The sequence below is a fragment of the Rhipicephalus microplus genome, chromosome 1 (assembly GCF_043290135.1).
Source record: "Rhipicephalus microplus isolate Deutch F79 chromosome 1, USDA_Rmic, whole genome shotgun sequence".
Lineage (NCBI taxonomy): Eukaryota > Metazoa > Arthropoda > Arachnida > Ixodida > Ixodidae > Rhipicephalus > Rhipicephalus microplus.
In genome coordinates, this window is record NC_134700.1 from 212,494,636 (window position 1) to 212,519,371 (window position 24,736).

Below are 24,736 nucleotides of genomic sequence, written 5' to 3' on the forward strand. Positions count from 1 at the left end.
TGCATTAGTCACGGGAGACAGCTCATTTAGTTTAATTACTCATGCACGTATACGCCGCATAACTCTGAATACTAGTATGATCGCTGACTTATAAAAATGTTACAGGCAATCATTTGGAGCAGTGCACAACATCGCTTGCACCTTTACAAAAAAAAAACGTAACACCATTTTTTTTTTTGCCACCCCTACTCCTCGGTTTCACTAATTGCATGATTTTCATGGTTGCCAGTTTGGCAGATCTACATTTGAATTCGCAGAGTCTGTCAAATTATTTGAGATGCAGCAAATGCTAATGTCGACTTTATCATTTATCATTGTTTGTTTAGTGGGTGGTTCGAGACACTACTTTTATTGAAATAGTGCATTCTGCACAATTATGATGATGTTAAATGGTTTGTACATATTTTTTTTTCTAAATGTGAGCCTTCTCTTTTTATGCTACTCCAAATTTGGTCCATTGTGACTAAAAAATAGATGATTTTTTTTGCTCCAAATTTTATTTCAGCTGTTGCACCCCTGCACTGTTCTTGTGAGACCAAAGATTGCGAATATATATATATATATATATACTATAGGAATTTTATTTTAGAATTTTGCCATTACTGAGGCATGAGCACGTCAAATATCATCCATCATGCATCAGCAATTTTTGTCTTGCTGAAAAGCCAAGTGCTTAGCAAGTGAGGAATAGGGTGCAAACATTACTTCAAGTGAGAACCTTGAACAACTTAACTTCTGCACTAGGAAAGATAGAACAATAAAATTACACTTGCTGCACTCTTCTATATCCACCCAGCAAGCAGGATCTGTGCAGCCAGTTCAATAAGTATGGTGAAATGATCTTTTCGCTATTCATCTTAAAATTAATGGTGTAATCTACGTAAGCACTCAGCTTAGGCATTTGCTCAGAACTGGTCTCTAGTCATTATAATTTGCCCTGAGGCATAGGAGAAAAAACCTAAAATTTGCTACAACGAATTTAAAAACTGTGCTTACCTGGCTTCTAGCCTTTGCTACAGTATGTACAGCAGCCTGCTGTTGCTCGAGTCACAGAAACAATGAGAATGAAAAGCAGTGCAGGGTTTAAATCATTGATAAGATGCTAGTATGCCTAACTGAGGACAAGCGATGATGTGACAATGGGAGAATGTGGTCAGCCGTGTTTCATGAGCTAATTGAGGTCAAGGCACTGTGAGTAACCATCTGAATTTTCCCACAGCTGTTCTCCAAATTATTTTTCGTGCCTGTTGTTCATTGCCACGAATGAGATACATTTTGTGTGATCTGCAGAACACGGATTATAACAAGTATAAACAGGTGTAGACCATTTATTAACAAAAAGGTGATTGCTGTGATGATGATCATGGAATACATTCAATACATCTGCAATTCCTTGAGTCAGCAATGTACCTTCGGCAGTGCGATGAGTTGGAGATTGCGCAGCGTCTGTGGGAAAATTGTAGAAGACGGCTTTATTAGCAGTGCGGATGCATTGCGTGTGCATGCTGAAATTATGTCCCGAGTAAATACAAGTATGACAAAATAGGTGCAATCCTTTGTTATTGATTCATTGTACACTTGTAGCAGCAGGAAATTAAAAAAATAACTCTTAGACTGTATGAAGAAAAGGTCGATTCTAGTTTCTGATCTTTGATGCACATGCCACTGTAATTAACCTGGACAACCCAGTTATATGCGACCATTTGCAGTACAAAGCATATTGCATCTGAAAAGCAGAACTTGAACATAAACTGAACATAAACAGTTTCCTCAACTTTACAGTCATATGATTGAAGGTGTGTAGTTCACCAACGTCCAAGAAGCTCTGAGCTTTAAGTGCAGGACTATAACCCCAGAATGAACACAAAGAGACACACTTCCCAGTGAAGCAGGTTCTTGTAAAGTGTAAATTGAAAGGAACTGGGTAATTATCTATTTAGCAGGAGAATGATGTGCAGGGGTGCAGCAGCCACATACAAAACAAGCCAAACTAGATACGGTTGTTTTGTTTAAGCAGCAAGCCCACTTTACCGATTTCCACTTACCGAAACTCTACTGCATTTTAGATTTATAAATATTTCACAACTGCAGTGGTGGAAGCGACATTTTGCTTTTTGGAGCAGACTTTGGAGCAGGAAAAATGGTGCTTGGGACCAGGCTTAAGCGTCTTTCGAGCAGAAAAAAATGCTATAGTTTAAGGTTGTTATTGGCGTTTTCAGAGCACATGCATGTTCCTAACGACTCCTGCAATCCCCCTGAAATTAAGCTTGAGCACGTGATATAATTGAGCTAACAGTTAAGCATAGCACAATCAACATTTTAAAAGGCTCCTTATCTATTACTGCATACCTGTATTAAATGCCCTTGAGCTGTGTGAACTAAAGAAATCGCAAAAAGGTAAAGAAAAAGAGAGACTGAATATAACAATTCAATCGCTTGAGCTCAGACCCTGTGCTTGTTTTTTACAATTTTATTAAAAGCATTATTTAATTCTGATATAAATAAAAATAAAACTCATAAAAATACGAATTTGCCACCATGGCCTGGTATGTGTCGCCCCTTGCAATTTTTCAGGATTTACGCCACTGAGTTGCATACTACGATGATAGTGTGTATACAGCTTGGTTTTGGTTTCACTTAAGCTCACGGGATGGTCCCATGGTTTAACTTCATTCTTTTTAGTTTGCAAACACCGTTCGGGAGCAGGTTTGGAGCAGTTACTAGCAAATATTGCACTTTGGAGCAGCATGGAGCAGCATTTCTCTTTTGGAGCAGTTTGGAGCAATTGGAGCAGCACTTCCATCACTGCAACTGTAAAAAAAAAAAGAAAAAAATTTGGAATGAGGATAAATGAAATGATTACCTCTTTTGGTCAGGATAGTGCTTTGGCACCAAGGCGCTTCTTCTTGAAATACTGAGGAGCAACTTCAGGCAGCCAGTCGGGGTCCACCACTGTCAAATTCCTGTAATAAGCCCAAAAAGTTTCGTTTCCATGCCGATGAAGTTAATATGCACGCACATGCACACACACTATTAATTTAATTCGTTAGCAGCACGGTGCTGCGAAAAAAGCTTCTAAGGGTTCCTCAGGGGAAAATGCTCTCGGTTGAATGAAAATACACGCTAAAGGTTTATAAGAACAAAAACCTGGCACCATTATGTCTACAAAGCAGCTTGACTTTCAACTGCACATCATCCACATGCCAATTTCTGTCACTTTCGTTATGCCACATCTACAAAGGCTAGTGCCTCTACCCTTTTCTTTGTGCATGTCTAGGTGCACACGAAACTGTCTTGAGTTTAAGCTGTTTACCTCATATAGCACTTGGTTGTCTCGACCATCTCCGTAAACACCACGCATGCCGGTGAGGATGCGAACAGGCAAGAAGACGGGTGAATGTGGACTTTTTTGCGTGCGTCCAGCTGGTGAAATGAGAGACAAATTATGAAAAGTAGCATTTTATTTGACTGTCTCAAGATAAAATTCAACGTGGCATAAAGGCTGTCTGAAACAGGAAGTGCCTCAGACAGGGGCTATATTTCCGTTACAAGGTGCCACATGCAGGCACAAGGCAATTGCAGCTATTATTATTATAATTATTATTACTGCTATTATGCTTAGCAATTTAAGTAACTGCCTTGTTCACGGTTAAGCTCAGTCCACCTTTTTGCAGTACACAAAATTTAGCAAACAATATATATTCAAGAAATCTTGTCCTGGATATGGCAAGTCGAGTGGACCTACTGCAGCTGGCATGTTCAAGAAAGTATTCTCTCTGCCACATTATATACTTTGAGCATCTGATAAAGATTGTGTAAGAGGGTACTGCACTTACCGTTACATAATCTCCATTTTTTTGAAGCTCCGCAACATTAGTGAACAGACCAGAAGCGAGGCATTTTCTGTGAGGGAACAGTGTCGACATTAGTGCAAAGTACTCAGAGGCGTCGAAACTTAGAATCCTTACGCCGACTTTCATCTGCACTAAGCTTTGTTTGCTTTCTTATCATGCCTTTCTGTATGCACACATTTCGAGCTAAACGGAATGCGAAGCACTACACGCAAACATTCATTAATAAATACTAAAAAAAATATCTAATGTAAACAAGCTCAAATGCAGACCAACTGAAAGTTCATTTTTTTCCAATTGACAACATAAAAGGTGTGAGCATTACAAGCACTGTGCGACTCGTTAAGCAGACAGACACGCGAATGTGCTTTTGCTAACAGAAAGCTCTTTTTCTGGAAGCGCTGCACTCTGTTACTGTGTGTAAGTTAACCTGACTGTATAACATGTGCTCAACTCTCTATTGTAACATCTTGTTACCCAACTCATTGATTGCACGTTCAAGAGTGCAGCATGTACTCATGCCTTCGTCAACTTGTTGATAGCAAATCATGCTCGACTTTGGCAAGAAGTCGTATATAGAACAGTAAAGAAAACAAAATAAAAATAATAGCACTGTACCGAAATGCTGTGCTATCCTGGCCACATGATCTCAATGGCACGCCTGCTTTCACGCACAGGTCGGCCAGCTGCGACCTTATGTCGATGACCTTTGTCATGTTCCTCTTGTTGACGAAGTTTTCCTTACACCAATCCTGCACAGAAGCATCATCAAGGTTTCTCAATTACAGATCAAGATCACAACAGGTAACACACTCAGAACTTCGAGTGTCCAAAGAATTACGTGATTACATGAACATTACATTTCGTCGAAAAAGCCGAAGTAGGTTTTGTAGCTGTAGCGTGAGAACTTAAAAGTTGTAAAAGCTCTACCACATCTTTCTCACATATGAAAGGCTGATGGTAAATGTGTAGGTAGGGAAACGTAAAATACGTACTATTCAAATTTACCATAATAGTATTAAAGTTTGATAGACTATTCATGCAGTAGTCACAGACATTGCACTGAATTGAATTCTCCTTCACCTTGTTTCCTTTGACACTCTTGTAGGCTTTATAGACATTCAGTAGCATCACATGGTCCCCTTCATTTGACTGAAATTTCTTCCAAACTTCAGCAGCACGTTCCCTCTGTGAGAAAATCAAAGAGCAATTAAATACTACAGCTTTTGATTCGAACACTGTCCCATCCCAATGTTGTATAAAGCAGGCCCTGGCTGAAAATACGAACATCAAAAACGGATACTATTGAAAGTAGAAGCAGAAAGTTTGACTTCTGAAAGTAGAAGCAGAAAGTCAGCAGAAAGTTTGACTAAGCATCAGAGAATAAGTATACTGAAGGTGTAACAGTGCATAAGACTGACATGCTAAAATGAATAGCAGCATTACAAGCATGCTTTCAAATAATAGGCATGTTAAGTGCTAATTGTAACATAAGAGGAGAGAGAGAAATGCCTTCCACTTATATTTATGCAATTTGCGCTCAACATGTTCGTCATTTATGATACTTACACTTTTTTCATTGAAAAACAGCACTGAATCGCCAGACAGCATCGATATTATGGTCAGAATTTCGTCCCTAGAAAGTAAAAAGACAAGTAAGAACAAGTTGAGACTTGGTCAATGTTCTGTAATGTGCACAATACCAATTGACTGATTGTTTGATATATGGGGTTTAACGTCCCAAAACCACCACATGATTATGAAAGACGCCGTAGTGGACGACTCCGGAAATTCAAACAAACGTTCACAAACACAGACATTCAAACAATACAAAAGAGGCAATGGAACGTTCAAGCGAAACCCAATATTTTAACAAAGGGTGCTGTTTTTGTAAAGAACCAAAGATGAGTCCCTTTGTTGAAATGTGGTCTGTAGGTCAAAGCTTTGCTTGGATCACCATGGAACTTTTATTAACTGTAGAAACTGCAATAAATATCAGGAGACCTTGCAATTGACAATGATATTACTGGGAAATATTATTTTATTCATTTGATAAATAACTGATGTGAAAAATACAGAAGTAGAAATTTTGTCAACACCAGTGGTAAAATATCTAAAATAAAATGGAGGTCTCGGGCATTGCAGATGACATGCGGTGGCAATGATAAGGGAATACATCGTGGTATTGCACTTTATAACAAGACAACGAACATAAAACTGACCAAAATATTTGTGGCATGAATGAGTAAAAGAAAAAACGAGAGAAGACAGGATAGGGCACTTTGTACAAGAGTGAATGCTGTGTGACAGTTTAGATTTGATGCATATCTCCCACACACACACATGCACACACACTGTTGAATACCTCGTATAAATAAGAGACAAGAAATGCTCCTCCTTGCATGCCTCTTATAAAAAAGAAGTTCAACTATATATATATATATATATATATATATATATATATGATATATATATATATATATATATATGAGATATAACAGACAGTAATGCCAAGGATTGTACAGGGGAAGTTATTAGAACCAATGGAATGTAAATAAGAAGAAAGAAAAGTGGATGAAAAAATAACTAGCCGTGAGCAGGAATCGAACCAAGCATAAGACTGAAAAAGGCGACAGGATATCAAGATATTACTTGATGCACTAGGAGGAATAAGTGCCTGCAGTGTGTGGTTCTTTGTGTCCGTTTTGTCTTTTCGCGCTGGATCATGATTATGAGAAAGCACCAACTAGCCCAAGAACAAGTGCTGCTGCACTATGGGGTGTCACCACTACACATCAGTATGATGAAAGCTACAAAGAACATAAATAATTAGGAAGAGTAAGGAATTGAATATTTAAAGCACAGCACATGTACAAGTGTCACTGCTGAAATTCATCACCACCGCATGCATAACCTTTCCATGCCTATTGGTACAAGCCCGATCTAGTAGTATCTACTACACATGCCATTATTCAAGCTTCCTGAGGCAATGTACTGATAAGATAGCTTTCGTAAATGCATAACAAACAATAAAAAGTGTTGGTCAATATAACGGAGAACTTTTGAGAGTAGCACAGGCGAAATTTTTTTCAACAGCCAAGCTGCTCAGACATTGTGGCATTCCCATCATAACAGAATTAAATGCCCCTTATTGAAATATGTAGATAACTACAACTTGAAAAATGTTATGGCTGGCAAAGTGAGCACTCTTTTTGTTCTAGCAACTTGGGATGAACTTTGAAACTGATTCGCATGAGGCTTAAAGGTACAGATAGTTTACAGCAGGCTTACGTGCATCCGAGCTCCTTTGAGCACAAGATGATCTTGGCAAACCGAGGCTCTAGAGGGAAGGCAGCCATCTTTTGACCCAGGGCTGTGAGCTGTAACCAAGTTATTAATTTTTACTATCAGCAAGCGTGAAACAAATATGAAAACATTTTTTTCCAACACCATGCAAGTTCACCTACCTGTGGTCTAACTGTAACAAATTTAAAAGATATTCAAATGTAAACATTCGACATAAGTCTGTCTGGTTAGGTATAAAACTGGAAGTTGATTTAGACTCCAACCAAAAGTTTTGAAGAAACCCGACATTTTGAAACTAACTTACTTAGTTCCTTCTTCAGGGCGCTGCTAGGTAGTCTCCGCAGTCACCCCTGAGGAAGAAACCAAGTCGGTTTTCAGGTTTCTTCAAAAGTTTTGGTTGCAGTCCAAATCATCTCTTGAAAGATACTCAATGTGCAATCTTCCAGATGGAAAAGCATAGGCTTTACATTCACAGATAAGGCCATTCCAGACTGTACATCTAAACCTCATCATAACAAAGTCACATCTGCCACAAAAATTACTTTGTTACATTCAAAAATTTGTTATAAATGTATATCTATATAACTGTATCAATGACAAGACTATTCCTCATTTGCTTCGTAATAACTGATAATTCGTTATAACCAAGTTCATTATATTGAGGTTTGAGTGCAGTTATATAAGGTGCACATGCTCACACAATCGCAAAAGCTTTACTCTGCGCTCATCTTCCAACATGCACCTACTCAGAAACATTTGCAATGTGGAAACTTGAGGGTGCTATCATTTGAAAACGAGGTTGGAAATGGTGACAATGAACCAACAGCTGACAGGGGGGGGGGGGGGGGGGGGAGGTGTTCCAACTAGTGATTGTGCGCTTTCATAAGCCTAATGCCTTTTTGGGGATAGTAGTGCTCCGTTTGATGTGACGGAAACTAAAAGTTGACGTCATACAACCTTTGTGCAACAGTGAACACTGTCACAAGGTGTAAACGGGGATCGAAATATAATGCATTTCTTCCAAGATGCAGCATGCTGTCAGCATACTGTCAGCCTCTACCTGACAAGCAACAGAGGCTTACCTTAACTTCTTCTTTCTTCTCAACAGCACCAAGCTGCTCTAGTTTGTCTAGTGCTTCTGTCAGGTGCTATGATACGAGAGAAAGAAAACAAGGCGTGAAAATGTTGCACAGGGATGGTTTCTATACTCGGCTCACTATGCATACAAATCTCAAGTATACTACAAGTAATGCGGCTGAATATGTGCATTTGATAAGTACCGTAATTACTCGCATAATTCTCGCACTAGCATAATTCTTGCACTCGCATAATTCTCCGCGACAAACCTTTGTAACTCTGCTCGCACTAGACGGATTCTTAAAATTTTTGTGGCGTTGAATTCGTGAGGCAATAAGCGCAAGAACAAATATGCAGAAAAAAGCTCTGAAGACGCAGTAGCTAATAATTCTTGCATGAAACAAAGCAAATGCAATAAGTATAAAGAAAACCTATTGTCAGCATGTTCCAAGTACAAAACAAAAGCAGTGCGCTCCTCATAATGGGAGGTATAGAGTTGCTCACCTAACTGCCCCCTTTGCTTCCGGAGCCCCTGGTTTTAAAGGCTACTAGAATCGCTTGCATATGTCTGTTGTCTCCCTCTCAGTACCTGTATCACACGAGTGTGCCGTTAAAGGTGTTCTAAAACAAAGTGTACCTACTCACACTTTGTCTTTCATTAGGCTCCAACTCTTCTATCCAATGCTTTATTAATTGAGAGTATATAGAAAACTAAAGCCTCGCATGCCAACTCGTATGCAAATGACAAAGTATGCCTCTGAATGAACCCTGCTTGAGTGGCATGCCACTATTACTTCTATTGTATTCTATGTTGCTGCAAGGAGCGATATGTGATACAAAGCCGCAAAGTATCGTATTTACTCTCATTAATAGGCACACTTTTTTTCCGGAAAATCCGATACCAAACTCAGGGAGTGCCTATTACGCGGGGTAAAATTTCCTAAAACTTTATTTCCAACTACAGCATGACTGCTGATAACATAAGTCGTCGAAGTCACGAATATCCATACTACAACCAAAAGAACCTTCTTTATAGGCTACACTAGAGAAAAACGTGTTGAGCATGCAGTCTCACTTGTGTGAGAATCGAGGCATACGATGCAGTGTGCTTACAAGCATTAAAATATCTCAGAATTAACATTGTAAGACCCACATCGCCAACAAGATGAACATAAAAAAAACGAAAATAAAGCACCATTGCAGAAATAATCGATTACCTACATTTCAGGCCCCCTAGTTTATCTGCACTATCACAGGTTCGCACCCCATATCTAATGACATTGCAATGAAATCGTGAACCGCCATTCAAATGTTACAAGCGCCACTCATGCTCCCTTTCCTTCAAGTATAGCCACTGCAAAGAGTTACGTTGATTTCGTACCAAACCGCAACTGATCGCTAACGACTGCCACCAAAAAGCAACCAACGCTGATTTGGCCTATACGGTTTGGCGTGTTGTACCGGGAAGTTTGTACAAGACAACATGGCGATTGGGTGTCGAAATGATCGCACTCAAGCACCGATCCAAAAGTAGCACACGTAATACAGTGTTCAAGTTCGCGGTCGGGAAATCAATGACGACAAAAGTACGCCTAGCTTGTGCAAGTCCGCGTAGTGGCAGCAAACAAACAAGCTTGCGTCGCAAAGTCGAATAGCTTTTTAATTTGTGGAAAAGGTGGCAAACGTGATAACGAAGTTTTCCCAACAGGAAACTCAAGATGCACTTGATGAGGACGCGATTTCGCGTTCTATGCGGAGCACGCGCACCAGAGCCACAATGGCGCCGGTGCAAAGGTTACCTCGAAGCCCAAGCAACCGCCCTTTTTTCTCAATCGGTGAACCTGCGCAGAGCCGCCGTGGTATTTTTCTTTTATTTTCCCCCGCTCCAGTTAAGTAAGATAGCGTCGAACTGCAACCGTGCAAATATAGTACTAAACTAGTGATCAGGGCCAAACTTGGGGTATGCCTGTTATGCGCGGCAATGGAAAAATTTTATTTCTCGCAACCAAATTTGGTGTGTGCCTACTATGCGAGTAAATACGGCAGACCTTCACTTATCACCTCTGCAACTTTTGAAGACTTGCCGGGGATAGCATGGTATGAATGATGAAGGAGTGAAAGCCAAAGCGGACATTAAAGCACAGCTCAAAACAGGAGTGATGGAAGCTGTATACAATGCACAGACACAAAAAGAGAGCGTTTCAGTTGCTTTACTTAGTTTATTTATGCATGATAAACACCTGCAGCAGCATACTTCTGCCTCTTCAAAAGCAATAGGCGATCTCAAGAACAACTGGAAGGATGAACTGAACTTTTGTCACAGCAAGCAAGTACGGAATTCGCCAACCTTTTCTGACGGCTTGTCCATGAAATCGAATGCAAATATGTCCTCAATACCTAAGGCAAGCATCTGGAGGACGACGCCTGAGAGACTGCACCTGAAAGAGTAAGAGCAGTGAACGAAGTTGGGCCAGTTGGTGTTGCGTAACAAAAGAAAAAAACAGCGCTTCAATGAGGCCGACAGAGAAGGAACAAAGCATTGTCTGTCGTTCCTACCGTCTCTTTATCGTTTAAAGGAGCACTGACATCAAATTTGAAGATCGAGATGTGTCCATCATTCGATCACTTGGTATGCATAGGTCTTCTTGGCCAAATTTGAATGGCATCCGTCGCGTGGAAGTTATTTTAATTCTATGTCAAATAGCGCAGAAAAGCTAAGGAAAAAAAAACTTAAAATAGACTGCCCTGTGACATCGACACTAGTGCTACAAGGTTCGGTGTGATACATTTCACAAATACCATCCTGAGTGACGATGTCCCAGTAGTGATGACATGTACGATCCGAGTGTTCTTATCGTGGCACCGACTGGTGCAGAAACGCACTCGCTCATCGTGTCTGATCTTCGGCGTACCGGTTTGAATGATTTTGTGAAATTATCAAGATAAAAACCACCTTTAAAAGAATGGCGAAAGAAAAGAGCATGATCAAACGTGTGCTTGTCAATCAGCAAGTCAGGGAATCGCTGTGAGTTGCAGTCGTCTAGTTCGAAGCACGAAAAGAGCGCCATGAGGGTGTCTTTTCATATCACGTATGTGTTACACATTACCGTAACACGACCACAAGCTATCAAAAGTGGAACAGCGTATAGTCGGATATCATCGCTAACAAGTACTAACACGCAGGTATCGTTGAATTTTAGTTCATCTATAGACTTTACGTCTACGTAAAAGTGGTAATACCGTGTTAACCGCGAGAGGCTGGATAGGTGGGGCCATCTGGAGGCAGAAACAAGAACCTGGCAAGCAGGAAACGTATTCTATTTCTTCGTTGATGCTCATTCGCGATAGCTATATTGCTTTGACCCCTCTGCGTATACGTGAATGCTTAGCACGCCAAAACACACCAATATAGCTAACTGAGACACATGAGCGAACATGGCAGAAGCGTGCATTCCCGGGCACTTCTGCAGTGCTGCTTGGAACGGCATCCATTTCTGAATCACTGTTCTGCAAAAGGTTGATCAATGCAAAAATAATTCACGAAGGTGCGAATCACGGGGATTCCAAGCTCCAGACTATCGTATTGAAACCGAGTCGACACTTTGTACGGCGACGACAGCAATGCAGGTGACAAGGCATGACTGAATAGGTCCGCCTAGCAGACAAAATGTCTGCAAAGCAGCTGAGCGTGACGCCACTCTTTTCTGTGGAGAAGTGGTCAGCTGTGGCGTGATCTGGAGCTGACCGCGAGGTAGCGCGACTGCTGGTGCTCCCAGTGCTAGAAATGGCGGGATTGCCGGCTGTTCTGAATAGTGCTAGATACCAGGGATATAAATCAATAAAAGTGATAGTTATTCATCCCTCAGTTGTGTTTTAGGTCGTGAATCGCTGATACGGCATCTATAGCTACTCGCTGACGCAAAAATCTTGGCATGAGTAAATTTGATGTCAGTGCTCCTTCAAGTGCTGTTTTTTCCTTTCATTAGTAGGCAGTGCCTTCAAAATACAGATACACTCAAACCTCATGATAACAAAGCCACATCTGCCACAAAAATACTTCATGATATCTGGAAATTCGTCACAAACATATATTCTTAACACTGTATGACAAAGCTATTCCTCACTTAAATCATTGTAACTGATAATTCGTTATATCTGGGTTCGTTATATGGAGGTTTGAGTGTAGTACAAAAGAACAAACTCCTACCGATTTCCAACATGAAAATCTGCAGCTGCATAACAAAGGCCGCACACGAAGTACTAAACGGGGTGCATATAAAGCAAGACACTTTTGAGGGCTCGTTTTTTGTTTTACACAACAGTGATGAAACCCAGGAAATGCACCTGCTTTGCCCTGAATGAATTCTAAAGAAGAGTGCACATTTATAAATGCGTTTTGATTAAGATTTTGGACCAGTTGAATCAGGTGAGTTTCCAGTGCAGTTTTCAATCCAGGAACCTCTTTTTCTACACGAATTATTCTACTTTTGAGCCACAGCAACCTATCCACCATGAACATTAGTGCAGTGAACACCTTGGAGGCTTAAACGCTGTAATCTAAGTATTCACTCTCATAGAGAATAGCAGGCAGTTTTTCATTCATTCAATTCCTAATGAAAGTCATTATAGAGCTTTCTTGAATGTACTCACATGCACTGTAATTACACTATGGACGCACGTCCCAATTAGTTTGCTGAATGAAGGTCAAGCAGTGATTGCTACGATATTGAACTTTTGGCCAAGCAGCAAAAAAGAATTGGATTTTATTGAGACGTCAGCTCATCTGATAGAAAATTGCTAACAAGTTCAGACTAGAAATCCAATAGACAAGTGACTAAATGTAATGCACAGCATAATAAAGTTTAATGGTGCAAAGGTGTGTACAGCACTCTGGCATGAATATTTTTCTATAGCTGCAAATTATATTTATCTTAGTGGCCTGCATTCCTCTTCTCCAAAGCCATTTTTTTTCTTTTAATTTTACTTGCACTATTGGTGCATAGACAATGCACTTATGCCTCTGCAAAACATTTCTAAGCCAGTTTATGGTCACTCAAAAAAAATTACAGTGAGTTTGTTGAACAGGTCATTTTAGTGATTCTAAATTTGCAATAAATAAAAAAATACAGCGGGGTTGCACTTGTTGAGAAGCACTGACACTCAAAGAGTTAAAAGCAGGGAGTGTGAAGAAGGATTCAGGTGTGGCACCTGTGGGGCCTTTTTTTGCGAGCAAAGTTGAGAGTTTTACATAAAGTGAATGTAAACAATGTGCACAGGCCCCAGCAATACACAGATGGCAGTGCCACAAGTGTCAATTTGAGACACAGCCAAAGTAAATCAGGACAAGTACTGCGCTTGTTTACACTGAATTACGCAGAACCGACCAGCTTAAACTTCAATGTTGCCAAAGATCATACCTCTGTATTTCAGGAATGCTGTGCTCCCTCATTGCTTCATATTGCACCTTGGTGTACAGCCTGTAACAAATGCCACTGAAAACAGAGAGAAACGTTCTGAGCAAACGTACACATATGAAGGTGTGATTTTTTTTCTTTTCTTTCGCTATTCAAATTTGAAATGATTCAAGATCAAAGGTTCGTGCCATCAATTAGGTGGGACCATCAGTGCTTTAACCATCACAGTGCCAATTTTTATTTGCTCATACTACTATAGCAGTATGCTGCCATACAAATGCTCATGTTGTACCCAAGCTTTCTTTCCAATGGCACAGAAACTATATTAAAAAGGAAAAACAGGTATGTTACATATTTGAAGGAATGCACACACGTAGATCATATTCTCAGAAGAGACTGGCAGGAGGTTCAAGCAAGTTAGTTTGTAAACCTTAAGTCAAGAACTAAGCATGCACAAAAGGTTTAATGTTCAAACGTCATTATAGAATATCCAAAAATGGTGTAGAAAAACAAGGCTTGTAATGGTTAATTTAGAAGGCTTAATGACTGTGGAATGGTTGCATAACACAGGACTCGGCTGAGGCATGAAAGTATGTATGCTTCTCCGTTAGGTTGGTGCTCTTCTGTCTCTGCCTGTCTTTTTTCCTAAGTCCATATCCATTGTAAACCTCTTTTATAAAAGTTCAAGATGCATGGCCCCCTACCTGCACTCGCGACCTGCTCTTCCAGCCCTCTGCCAGGCCTGCGCCTTTGAGATCTTCCTCACTTTGAGCAGTTCAAGACCTGTCCCTGGTTGGTATGTCCTTGAGAAAGAACACAGAACAATGAATCACAGCAAAACAACCTTTACAAGCCAAAGCAAATGTCTTCAGTTTTATTATCAAACGTTAATAACATTGCATATGGGTATAAACATACCAACTGATAAATACCAATAACTGCATGGAAGAAGAGCATGAATACAAGTGCTAATCTTGCCTTCTTTTACTGTGTGCATGTGTTCTTTTGATTTAAGGGGACATGCTACTTGAAAACATTTTTTTTTTTAATATTCAAGCTAGAGCAATAAAACTTCAGCTGTTTATAAAACATTTTATGCCGATTTCAAGTGTATAATTAGTTTTCTTGCAAGTTGCATACTTTTAGTTCTGCAACAAAGTGAAAGCCTCACGCCTTTTGCCCCACGCCTCTTTACATCACTAAACTATCATTATTTTTACTATTGATAGTTCATAATTTTTCAAACAAAGTGTAGAATGCAGAAAACTAATTAGAAAGTGCATAAAAAATATGTGATAGATGTGAAAAGTGATAGACATAAAAGTAAAGGTTTCCATAGAAGTGTTTTATCATATTGTTACGCACAAGGAGGACCAGGACGTATACGGCTGAAGGGGGGCCATTTATTTTGGTCGCAAAGAGAAGCGCCGAAGCAGCCAACAGGTTGATGATCGCAGTGTCGTCGTCTTCTTTCTTCCTCCAGCTTGGGGCAGCCAGCATGTTCACCCATCTTGGTTTTCTTCCCAGGCATGCGTAACATTCCTCCCCTCGCAGACGAAGCCCGCCGGGCGAGGTAACTGATTCACCTTGGTGTGTACAACTTCAGTCGAGTGACATGGACTGCTTGGGTTTTAGAGGCTCTTCTACCACTTCTCGTGAGGCGAGCTATTGTGTATGTGACTTCCGTGATTTGATTGTCGAGAACGACAAACGGTCCGTCGTATGTGGCCAAGAACTTTTGGCATAACCCGCGTTTTCATACCGAAGTCCACAGCCACACTAAGTCGCCTGGATGGTAAGTTACAGGCCGGTGGCGGACGTCATAGCGTACCTTCGATTTTTCCTGTGATGCCAAAGTGCGTAGACGAGCAATACGACGCGCCTCTTCTGCAAGGCAGAGGATTTCGGTGACTGAGAGGTTCTCGTGTGCGGAGAATGGCAAAACTGTGTCGAGTGTGTGCCGTGGCGGTCGTGCGTACATCAAGAAAAAGTGGCTATAGCCTGTTGTCTCGTGCTTAGTGGTGTTGAACGCGTACGTTATAAATGGTAGCACGTCGTCCTAGTTCTTGTGGTCGGATGCCACATACATAGAGAGCATGTTTACAATTGTTCGGTTGGTGCGCTCCGTGAGCCCATTTGTTTGCGGACGGTATGGCGACGAGTGACGAAGGCGGGACTCACTCAATCGAAGCAGCTCTTTTACTATATCTGCCGTAAATTGTCACCTACGATCACTGATGATCAGGTGAGGTGCGCCATGTCGGAGGATAACGTGCTGCAGCAGGAACACAGAGACGTCGCTGGCAGTTGTGGTTGGTATGGCCGCCGTCTCTCAGTAGCGCGTGAGGTAATCGACACACACAATTATCCAGCGATTGCCCTTAGCAGACTTTGGAAAAGGGCCCACGAGGTCAATGCCCACCTGTTGGAAAGGTGTGCTCGGAGGTGGCAAGGGCTGTAGAAGACCAGCCGGAGCAGTAGATGGGCGTTTGTGGCGTTGACACTGTGTGCAGCTGGCCACATACGCCTCGACTGACTGTCGCATTCCTGGCCAATAAAAGCATTCCTTAGCACGGTAAAGCGTCCGCGCAGAATTTAAATGTCCGGACGTAGAATCGTCGTGCATAGCACCTAAAATCGCTGTCCGAAGGCTTTCTGGCACTACCAGGAGGAAACGTGCGCCAGTGCTGGAAAAGTTCTTATATAGGAGTCCGTTGCGTACACAGAAATGGCACGCCATAGGAGCTGTGCAAAGCGATGACAGCCTGGTGTCCTTTCGCTGTTCGTCTTTGAAAGTACTGAGGTCGGGAAACTTTGGTGACACAGAAGCTACGAGGTGATCGAGGCCATCGGCGTCACACTCTGTAGTGCTCAGTGGCATGCGCGAAAGGCAATCTGAGTCGGCGTGTCGTCGACCACTTTTGTACGAGACTATGAAGTTATACTCTTGGAGCCGAAGTGCCCAGCGCGCTAGACGGCCGCAAGGATCCTGAAGGTTGACAAGTCAACACAATGAGTGGTGGTCGGTGACGACTGTAAAAGGGCGTCCATATAGGTAAGACCGAAATCGCTGAATCGCAAATACTACCGCGAGGCATTCTTGTTCTGTGACAGTGTAATTCTGCTCGGGCCTACTCAAGGAGCGACTTGTGTATGCAATCACGTGCTCGCGGTTACCATAGCGTTGAACTAGGACGGCACCAATTCCTATGCCGTGTGCAGTTCGGTTGGAGCTGATGGGTTGAAGTGTTGAAGAACAGGCCGCGACGTCAGGAGGAACTTCAGTTGTCGAAAAGAGGAGTTGCACTCCGGAGTCCACTTGAAGGGAGTATTCTTCCGTAGCAAACATGTCAGCGGATACGCGACATCGTCAAATTTAGGTATAAAGCGGCGAAAATAGGAGCAAAGCCCCAAAAACTGCGGAGCTCCTTCACAGAGCGCGGCACATTGAACGTTTCAACGGCTGCTGTCTTCTGGGGATCTGGACGGATGCCCTCCTGATCGACTAGGTGTCCGAGAACAAGGGTTTGTCGGTCTCCGAAGTGGCATTTATTTGAGTTAAGAACAAGGCCAGCGTTTCTTATGCAAGTCAGTACAGTATCCAGACGTGAATTGTGTTCGCTGAAGGTGCGGCCAAAGATCACGACGTCGTCGAGATAGGACATGCAAATGCTCCACTTCAAGCCACGAAGAACAGTGTCCATAAATCGCTCGAATGTCCCTGGCGCGTTGCACAGTCCAAATGGCATCACGTTGAATTCAAAAAGGCCGTCAGGGGTTACAAAGGCTGTCTTTTCTTTATCTTCAGGATGCATAAGAATTTGCCAGTAGCCCGATCTTAAGTCTACAGAGGAAAAGTAAGAGGCCGAATGCAGACAGTCTAGGCATCATCAATACGTGGAAGTGGGTACACGTCTTTTTTTGTTACAGCATTCAATCGGCGATAATCGACGCAAAATCTCCAGGATCCGTCTTTCTTTTTACCGAGAATTACTGGAGCTGCCCATGGACTTACCGACTCTTGAATGATACCGTTTTCAATCATTTCGTTCACCTGCTCATTAATAATCCGCCGCTCAGATAGCGAAACACGGTATGGCTTTTGTCTAATCGGATTGGCCGAACCTGTGTTGATAGTGTGACATGTCCGAGAAGCAGGGATTAGGGGCGCTTTGTCTTTCTGCGCAAAGTCGAATGCAGAGACGTGCTTTGAAAGTACATTGACCAATGTTCGGCGTTCACTTGTGCTCAGCGACTTATTCACCATTGACAGAAGAGCCGTTTCAAAACTGTGACTACGATGCTCTTCTGGCGCATCTCTAAGCTCGGTCACCAGTAAGGCCTCGTGTTGTCCACTGACGACGGCTAACTTTAGACCATCTGGTAACATCACGGGTTCTGTAGAGCAATTGACAGTCCATAAACCAGCACGTCCACGTCTGATCGACACGACACAATGTGGGATCAACACATTCTTTTTCATGCAGTTGGTGTACACTGGTTCTACGTTGGCATCAAAGCTGGCGGAATAGCTGTCGCTGCAACCAACAGGTACACGAACGGTTGATAACGGTGGTATGATAGTGTCACCACAGACACACAATGCCGTCTCACCATCCACAGGGTTTTCCAAGAGTGCTGTCGGAACGTGATCACTCAAGACTATTGTCCCTGTGCGGCAGTCGACAGTCGCACCACACTCCCTCAAAAAGTCCATACCCAAAATAACATCATGTGTTGCCTGCGAAATAATCACGAACTCCGTTGGGATAACGCGGCCTCCGAGAAACACGTCAGCTTGACACACACCAACAGGATGCAGTGGCTCACCACTCACTCCGCAAAACTTCGAAGCTTGATTCCATTTAAATAAAACCTTCCGTAACCTTCTGTAAAACCTTGTGCGTAACAATATAATAAAAATATTGAAATTTAAACAAGATAATCGAATTTTCTATACTTCAAGGAAAACTTGGACAAAATTTCATGCAGATCTGAGCATCAGAAGTACTTGAGAAAGGAGGGGCACATTTGAAAAAATTGCAAAATCTGTGTTTTGAGAAAAACGAATTTTGAAGTTGAAATTGAATGTTTATTTATGAAAGGTGTCATTAAATGCAAATAAATTTCCTCACAAAAAAGAACAGCTGTTCTTGTAGTGGCCATTGCTACTAAAATGCGCCAGCACCATAAGTTTGTCCCTCACGGCTCTTTTGAGCCGACTCCTCCCAGACATTTTGCTCACAGAAAGGGCCGTGAAACGTTTGCCAAGTTCTTCGGCTCCATCGAGCAGAGCCTTGTGCGGACTGCAAGCTAAGCAGAAGTTTGACACGACTTCGAAATCTAAACTTAAGTCCAGTGTCGAGAGACATGACACTGCCGGCGCCATTATGGCTCTTGCGGTGGCGTTTGTGCCATGTACCATTGTACATAACGGCAATGTCGTCCCCACTAACTTCCCTCAAGACACTAGTTTTATCAAAACAAGTGAAAACAAAGAATAGGTAATATTTTAGAAAGCTCTTATTTTTTGACCCGCATCTTTCCTTAAGCTCTCATGAAAAAATTTTCTTTACAGTACCATATTGCTGCCCAATAGCTTGCTCCGGTGTTGCACTCTTAAAAAATTAAATGCCCCACAGAGCAAAACGGTGTTCAATGCTTTTCCATCCTCCTTTGAGACCTCACTAAAGCACAGTCAACCGTAGACATCTACAGTATGCACAGTTTGCAAGAAAGCTCTATGTCATAGGAACCAAGCAGATAGCCTCAATTTAAAAATTTTCGCGTGCGTATTTCCTGTAACCTACAAAGATTGGAGGTACCTGTTTTTAATGGGACACTACTATGAATAGGTTGTGGAGCTCGTACCTTGTTAACTTTTCTGACCAAGTGTGTACAAAAAGCAACTGACAAATTCTGCCAAATGACTGTGGCACATGCAGGTGTATTTTACAGTCATTCGGTATTAATGAAGAGTTTGAGAATTGGGGACACAAGAAGCTTGCGACCAACCAAGGGTGCATGCACAGAACCCAAGTCAATTTTGGGCTCTTGCAATCGGGTTTTTGGACCCATCACCCAAAAATCAAAAATTAGCATGGGCCCCCAAGGCGTCTTGGGTCGCCAGCGAGATGAAACAGACGAAGCGTGATCCACAGTTCCGTATGGCCTGCGTCTCGCATAACATTAATTTGGCCCCGTGTGGTGTCTCGTGCGTTTGACCCAACGCAGCCTGCGTTTGATCCAACTCTCTAACTCTGCTGATCGTCCAAACGCAAGAGAAACCTACGCAATGCAGCTTGGGGACCCACTGCTTTGGGTTCTCTATTCTCAAACTCCCTTATAACTCGTAGCATCTACTGACCAACTACGTTGGGTGCCACTTTGGGTTATTGTTCTATACAGCCATACTGCACTTCACTTTTTCACATTTTCACATCACTTCCTTAAGCTATGTGAAAGCAAGTTGTCAGTGAACTGCTATCCGCTAATGTGAGCAAAACCAACTGCACATCTGCACATATTTGGTGAAAAGCTGTTTTATCTAAAAGAGGTCCAAATGGCGCAATTCACAACAGTCTCAGAGAACAGAAAAAAAAAAAGAGAACGACACTTCAAAGCCGTTGTATGCACAGTGCTCAAGTCGTAAAGCAACCCGACCAATCAGCAGTTAACCTCTCGTGTTGTTCACGACAGTTAAACTTGCGTTGTTCGTGAACACTACAAGAGCGCTTGTGTTATTCAGAATTCTATGCATGTTTCTATGCACATTTTAATCTTTGGCGCTGTTTTAAAATAAACCCGAACAGACAAGCTCAACTCTTCCTTTTTCTTCACTTTACCGATGAATCAGTCAACACTTATTACTAGTTTGCTATGATGCATTAATTTGTTATGAAACTATGATGAGATTTTGATTTGGGCAGTACAACAGCACAAAAATCGATCAGACAGTCTTGACCTTGCTGCCAATGCCGATTAGGTATGAATGCTTAGTATAGGCATTATTTTTTGCCCATTACCTTTCCTTGACAACTCCGGTGTCGACTACATATTTTATGCCAGGAATTGTGATTGATGTCTCAGCGACGTTTGTTGAGAAGATCACTTTCCTCCAGCCCTGTTTTGAAAGAGACAGGACACAACACAAGGGGCATATAGCATTCAATAATATTACGCCCCATTCGAAGCAGCATGCACACACAGTTCTGAATTTAGGCAGCTATACAAGACCGTGCTAGATGTGCCAAATTTGCATAGATACAGCACGACAATTTTCACTATATAAAGTTGAAGTTTTTGATCACAACTGAATGTTATGACTGTAGTAAAAAACTAATGTTGCATAATGCAGCTGTATTTTCCAGCCTGAAATTGAGCCCTTCAGCATAACAAAATAGGAACTTGTGAGACAGAAACAGTACTTATTTAAAATTTTTTCAAGCCCCAATCAAACATGTTTTGCAAGACACACAGACATTTTGAAAAACAGTTAACCTTTAGACACAGTTCACAAGCAGCAGCAAACTTCGAACAGTACAAACTAACAAGCAAATACAATGTTTCTTTTCTTTTTGATTGCAGTGGCTTCGAAATATTGCTTGTGCCGGGTACTTATTTAAATAAACATCCTTGAAGCAGCTTGTGCTCTTCTGGTGTTTCACACAACCATCAAAATTTTCCCTAATGTACAGCTGGAGACAGACACGTCAATCATTTGCCTGTTGGACTGAAATTTTTTTAGACTCAAGGAAGCGTTCGGGATAACATAGAACGAGCCCGAATTCATGACCTTTATAGAAAATCTGGGAGAGATGGCGCATTTATAAAGCAGAATAAACAAAGCATTAGCAAGGCTCAAATACCTTTGCTGCTGGTTGAAACACCCTTAGCTGCAAACCATGAGGAAGGGCTGCATACAGCGGCAGGGCTAGAAGGTTTCGCTCCGCTTTAAACGACAAGAATAAAAAAGAAGCAACAGTGTGTTAAAAACCGCAGAAGCTTGTTTTGTGTGTCTGTGCATTTTGTGCCCCCCTACCTCCTGCCATTCTTTTCAATCTGTTCTTCTTGACAGGATCTTGCAACAGTGGAACCCAAAGCCCAAGCTCGAGAGTCATTACACACTGAGGCCTCATTATAGCAAATTGCATCTTCCATAAAAATAAGTTTGTTATACCCGAAAATTCTTTATAAAGGTTTATTTCTACCACTATATTTATCACAAGACTAGTTTACACTTACTTAGTTATATACAATATTTCGTTATAACGAGGTTTGAGAGTATACATATATTCACGATTTCTCAATATTTTAATGTATGGTGGCTCATGGTTGAGTTCGGAGTCGTCATGAATTGTCAGAATGTTTGAAGAACATATTTTCCCCATTGTCATTACACAAAAGAATTTACTCAAGGACTCTCTCCAGTTCAGTAAAAAAAGCAAATGCATGCCTGTTCAATAAAGCATTTAATTAGAAGCACAGGCGAGCATTTTCCATAGAGGCTATTCTGTTGGCATACTGAGTTTAAGGCCGTGACCACGGAGCAAGAAAGACAGAAGAGGAACTCTGGGCCAGCGCCGGCGAAGCGCACCGCAATAATGTCACCCTGGGAGAGGAGGTTCTTGAACGTGCGCGCAGTGATCCTTGTGGCGACGCGCGAAACTATACTCTGTTCAGAAGTTTCGTGCAGCACTGTGGAAGCTACAGACAATCAATCAATTAGAAGAACGAGCACATCTAAGCGTATCCTTCCGCGCCCTGTTGTCTGCTAGCAACATGCGCTGCAGCGAAAGCGGCAAGAGCGTCTCAGGACACTGTGCAACTGCGCAGTGAGATGAGCTGCAATTATGAAAGCGGTTAAATATTCTCCTCCGCATGGCAAAAGCGCGCGTCTTCAAGATACTTGCACGTAGACATTTGAGAGATAGGGTTCAGCGGCTCATGTTTCGGTGGAAAGCGTTGCACTAGCTAAATTGAATATGAAACCACCACGCTTCACCAGATTTCGTATACGCATGCCTATGGGCATGCGAAGTGCCGCTCGCGTTCGATACAAAATGATGGCTCTATTACTGGTGCCTTGCTGTACTTATCGTGCTCCGCTACCCACTTGTACAGCGCACGCTCTCTGATGTTCGGTGCAGCCGCTGTTTTAATGAGAGAGTTGTTGCTTGCATTTCTGCCGCTCTCCTTACGCAGTTTCCCGAACACATTTAGAGCCAACTGCTTCACTCCCTTGTCGTAAAAGCTGATCCGGGAACGATATCGCACAGGTGAACCAGGCGCCGCCGTTTTGACAGGAGTGACCAAATCTGCCACCGCGGACTAATCACAACCCAAGACTGGGTCCTCCGCGGCACTGTGGACGCTCGGGCTGTGCGGACTACTCATAAAAGTTTAGACAGTGTCGTACCATTCCTTCGTACTTTATAAGTAAAAACATAACACATACGAGCCACAAAAGCGTTATTTCTTTCTTCATTTGGAAGTTATAACACGTACAAGCAAGAACTCTTTCTTCAGTATCACGGGGCCACAAAAATTGTTTTCTACAAAAAATGCGACAAAATCGTCATACAAATAACAGCTACAACATAAAGAGAAGCCTTCAAGTAAAAATCCTTCGACGAGACCGCTTGCAAAAGTCGCGAGGACAAACAACGGGCTACGTATACGGTGCACTACATCTCGCTTCGCAACAACTTGCGTTCAAGGGTCATGTAGCCTTGGCTCTGCTGCACGGAACCTCTGGAACAGAGTATATTTGTTTCCCGCCACAGGAGAGCGCCCGCGCCCGCGGTCTCAAACGACGCCCGAGTAAAACCCGGGTGTAGCCTGCTACATCTGCCACTCGCTTATTCTACCATGCTACTGGATGCAGCTATAAAAGTTTTTCGCCAGCGCAGCTAGCCAAAACAAAATGAAGTAAGTAGAGCATCCTAGGGCCAGCATCTTTATTCATTTATGTTAGATCAGATGCTCTTTGGACAACGAAAAGAAGTAAATGGTCGAATTAAAAAAGCAGTCGATCTTTATTCATAGCTAGGCGCATGCCAATCACTTATTGTGTAGCTTAAGGGTAGATATTGCACGTTCGTTGATATAACAGTGCCATACAGATTTACTGTGCAGGAAATAAAGACAGACGTTTCAGATTGATTGATTGATTGATATGTGGGGGTTTAACGTTTCAAAACCACTATATGATTATGAGAGACGCCGTAGTGGAGGGCTCCGGAAATTTAGACCACCTGGGGTTCTTTAACGTGCACCCAAATCTGAGCACACGGGCCTACAACATTTCCGCCTCCATCGGAAATGCAGCCGCCGCTGCCGGGATTTGAACCCGCGCCCTGCGGGTCAGCAGCCGAGTACCTTAGCCACTAGACCACCGCGGCGGGGCACAGACGTTTCAGAAGCACGTTTGAGCAGATGGCAACAGTTGATCCAACAGAAGAGAAGAGAGTGCCGCTTGCTTCGAGCTGTGAATCAACACTGCCTAAAAAAATGCATTCGGACTTTCAACACTTTGTATTACCAAGAACGGCATCAAGAATCGGCAAGGGCTACATGAAGAGGAGAACGACAATGGAAAGGAAGCGACTATGTCTAGAAAAATTATATTCGCCGCGGAACGGTCGGCAGGGGTGACACTACGCTAAGTTTCAATTTACACACATTCGTGACCAGCCAAGGTTCTTGTACTTCCCTAATGTGATACCTTAAGTTTTCAACGGAGGTTTTACTTACTCGTATCCAGAAATAAAGCATTGAACTGGCCGGAATATCACTAAAAAGCCAATAAAAGCAACGCCAAATGAACGAAGGTATGAGGATACTCGTCACAAGTCAGAAGTTCTCGGCGAACATTTTACCAACCTCCAAACTTCCAGGTAAGCTACATTGTGAAAAAAGCGTGGTTCTCAGCTTTATGTGTTCGGGTGTCGTAGCTTGACAGGAACGAATGGTTCCTGCCAAGCTCCAATGTAAGACAAACTTCGGAAGAGCACAGACACATGAGAAAAACATTTTTCCTGATCTTTTTTTTTTTCATTTTCATTTTTTAAATACGAAAGGTTCCGC

At 42.3% G+C, this 24,736-nt stretch overlaps 1 protein-coding gene across 2 annotated transcripts in view; it reads right to left on the bottom strand.

Moving 5' to 3' along the window:
* Positions 1-24,736, bottom strand: part of LOC142806147 (ATP-dependent RNA helicase DHX33-like) — a 52,210-nt gene that overhangs the window by 14,321 nt on the left and 13,153 nt on the right. The window contains exons 11-24 of one of the 2 annotated variants that reach the window (XM_075891242.1): positions 21,517-21,599; positions 20,674-20,771; positions 14,353-14,451; positions 13,652-13,726; positions 10,582-10,672; positions 8,240-8,305; positions 7,143-7,231; positions 5,421-5,487; positions 4,935-5,039; positions 4,470-4,603; positions 3,837-3,903; positions 3,314-3,423; positions 2,864-2,963; positions 1,313-1,446 (exon numbers count right to left, since the gene is read on the bottom strand). In XM_075891242.1, coding sequence (XP_075747357.1) covers positions 2,873-2,963; positions 3,314-3,423; positions 3,837-3,903; positions 4,470-4,603; positions 4,935-5,039; positions 5,421-5,487; positions 7,143-7,231; positions 8,240-8,305; positions 10,582-10,672; positions 13,652-13,726; positions 14,353-14,451; positions 20,674-20,771; positions 21,517-21,599 — 1,175 coding nt within the window. In that variant the 3' untranslated portion in view covers positions 1,313-1,446; positions 2,864-2,872. Of the gene's footprint in view, positions 1-1,312; positions 1,447-2,863; positions 2,964-3,313; positions 3,424-3,836; positions 3,904-4,469; positions 4,604-4,934; positions 5,040-5,420; positions 5,488-7,142; positions 7,232-8,239; positions 8,306-10,581; positions 10,673-13,651; positions 13,727-14,352; positions 14,452-20,673; positions 20,772-21,516; positions 21,600-24,736 lie in introns of those variants that run through there. The other variant, XM_075891244.1, reaches the window with a different exon arrangement.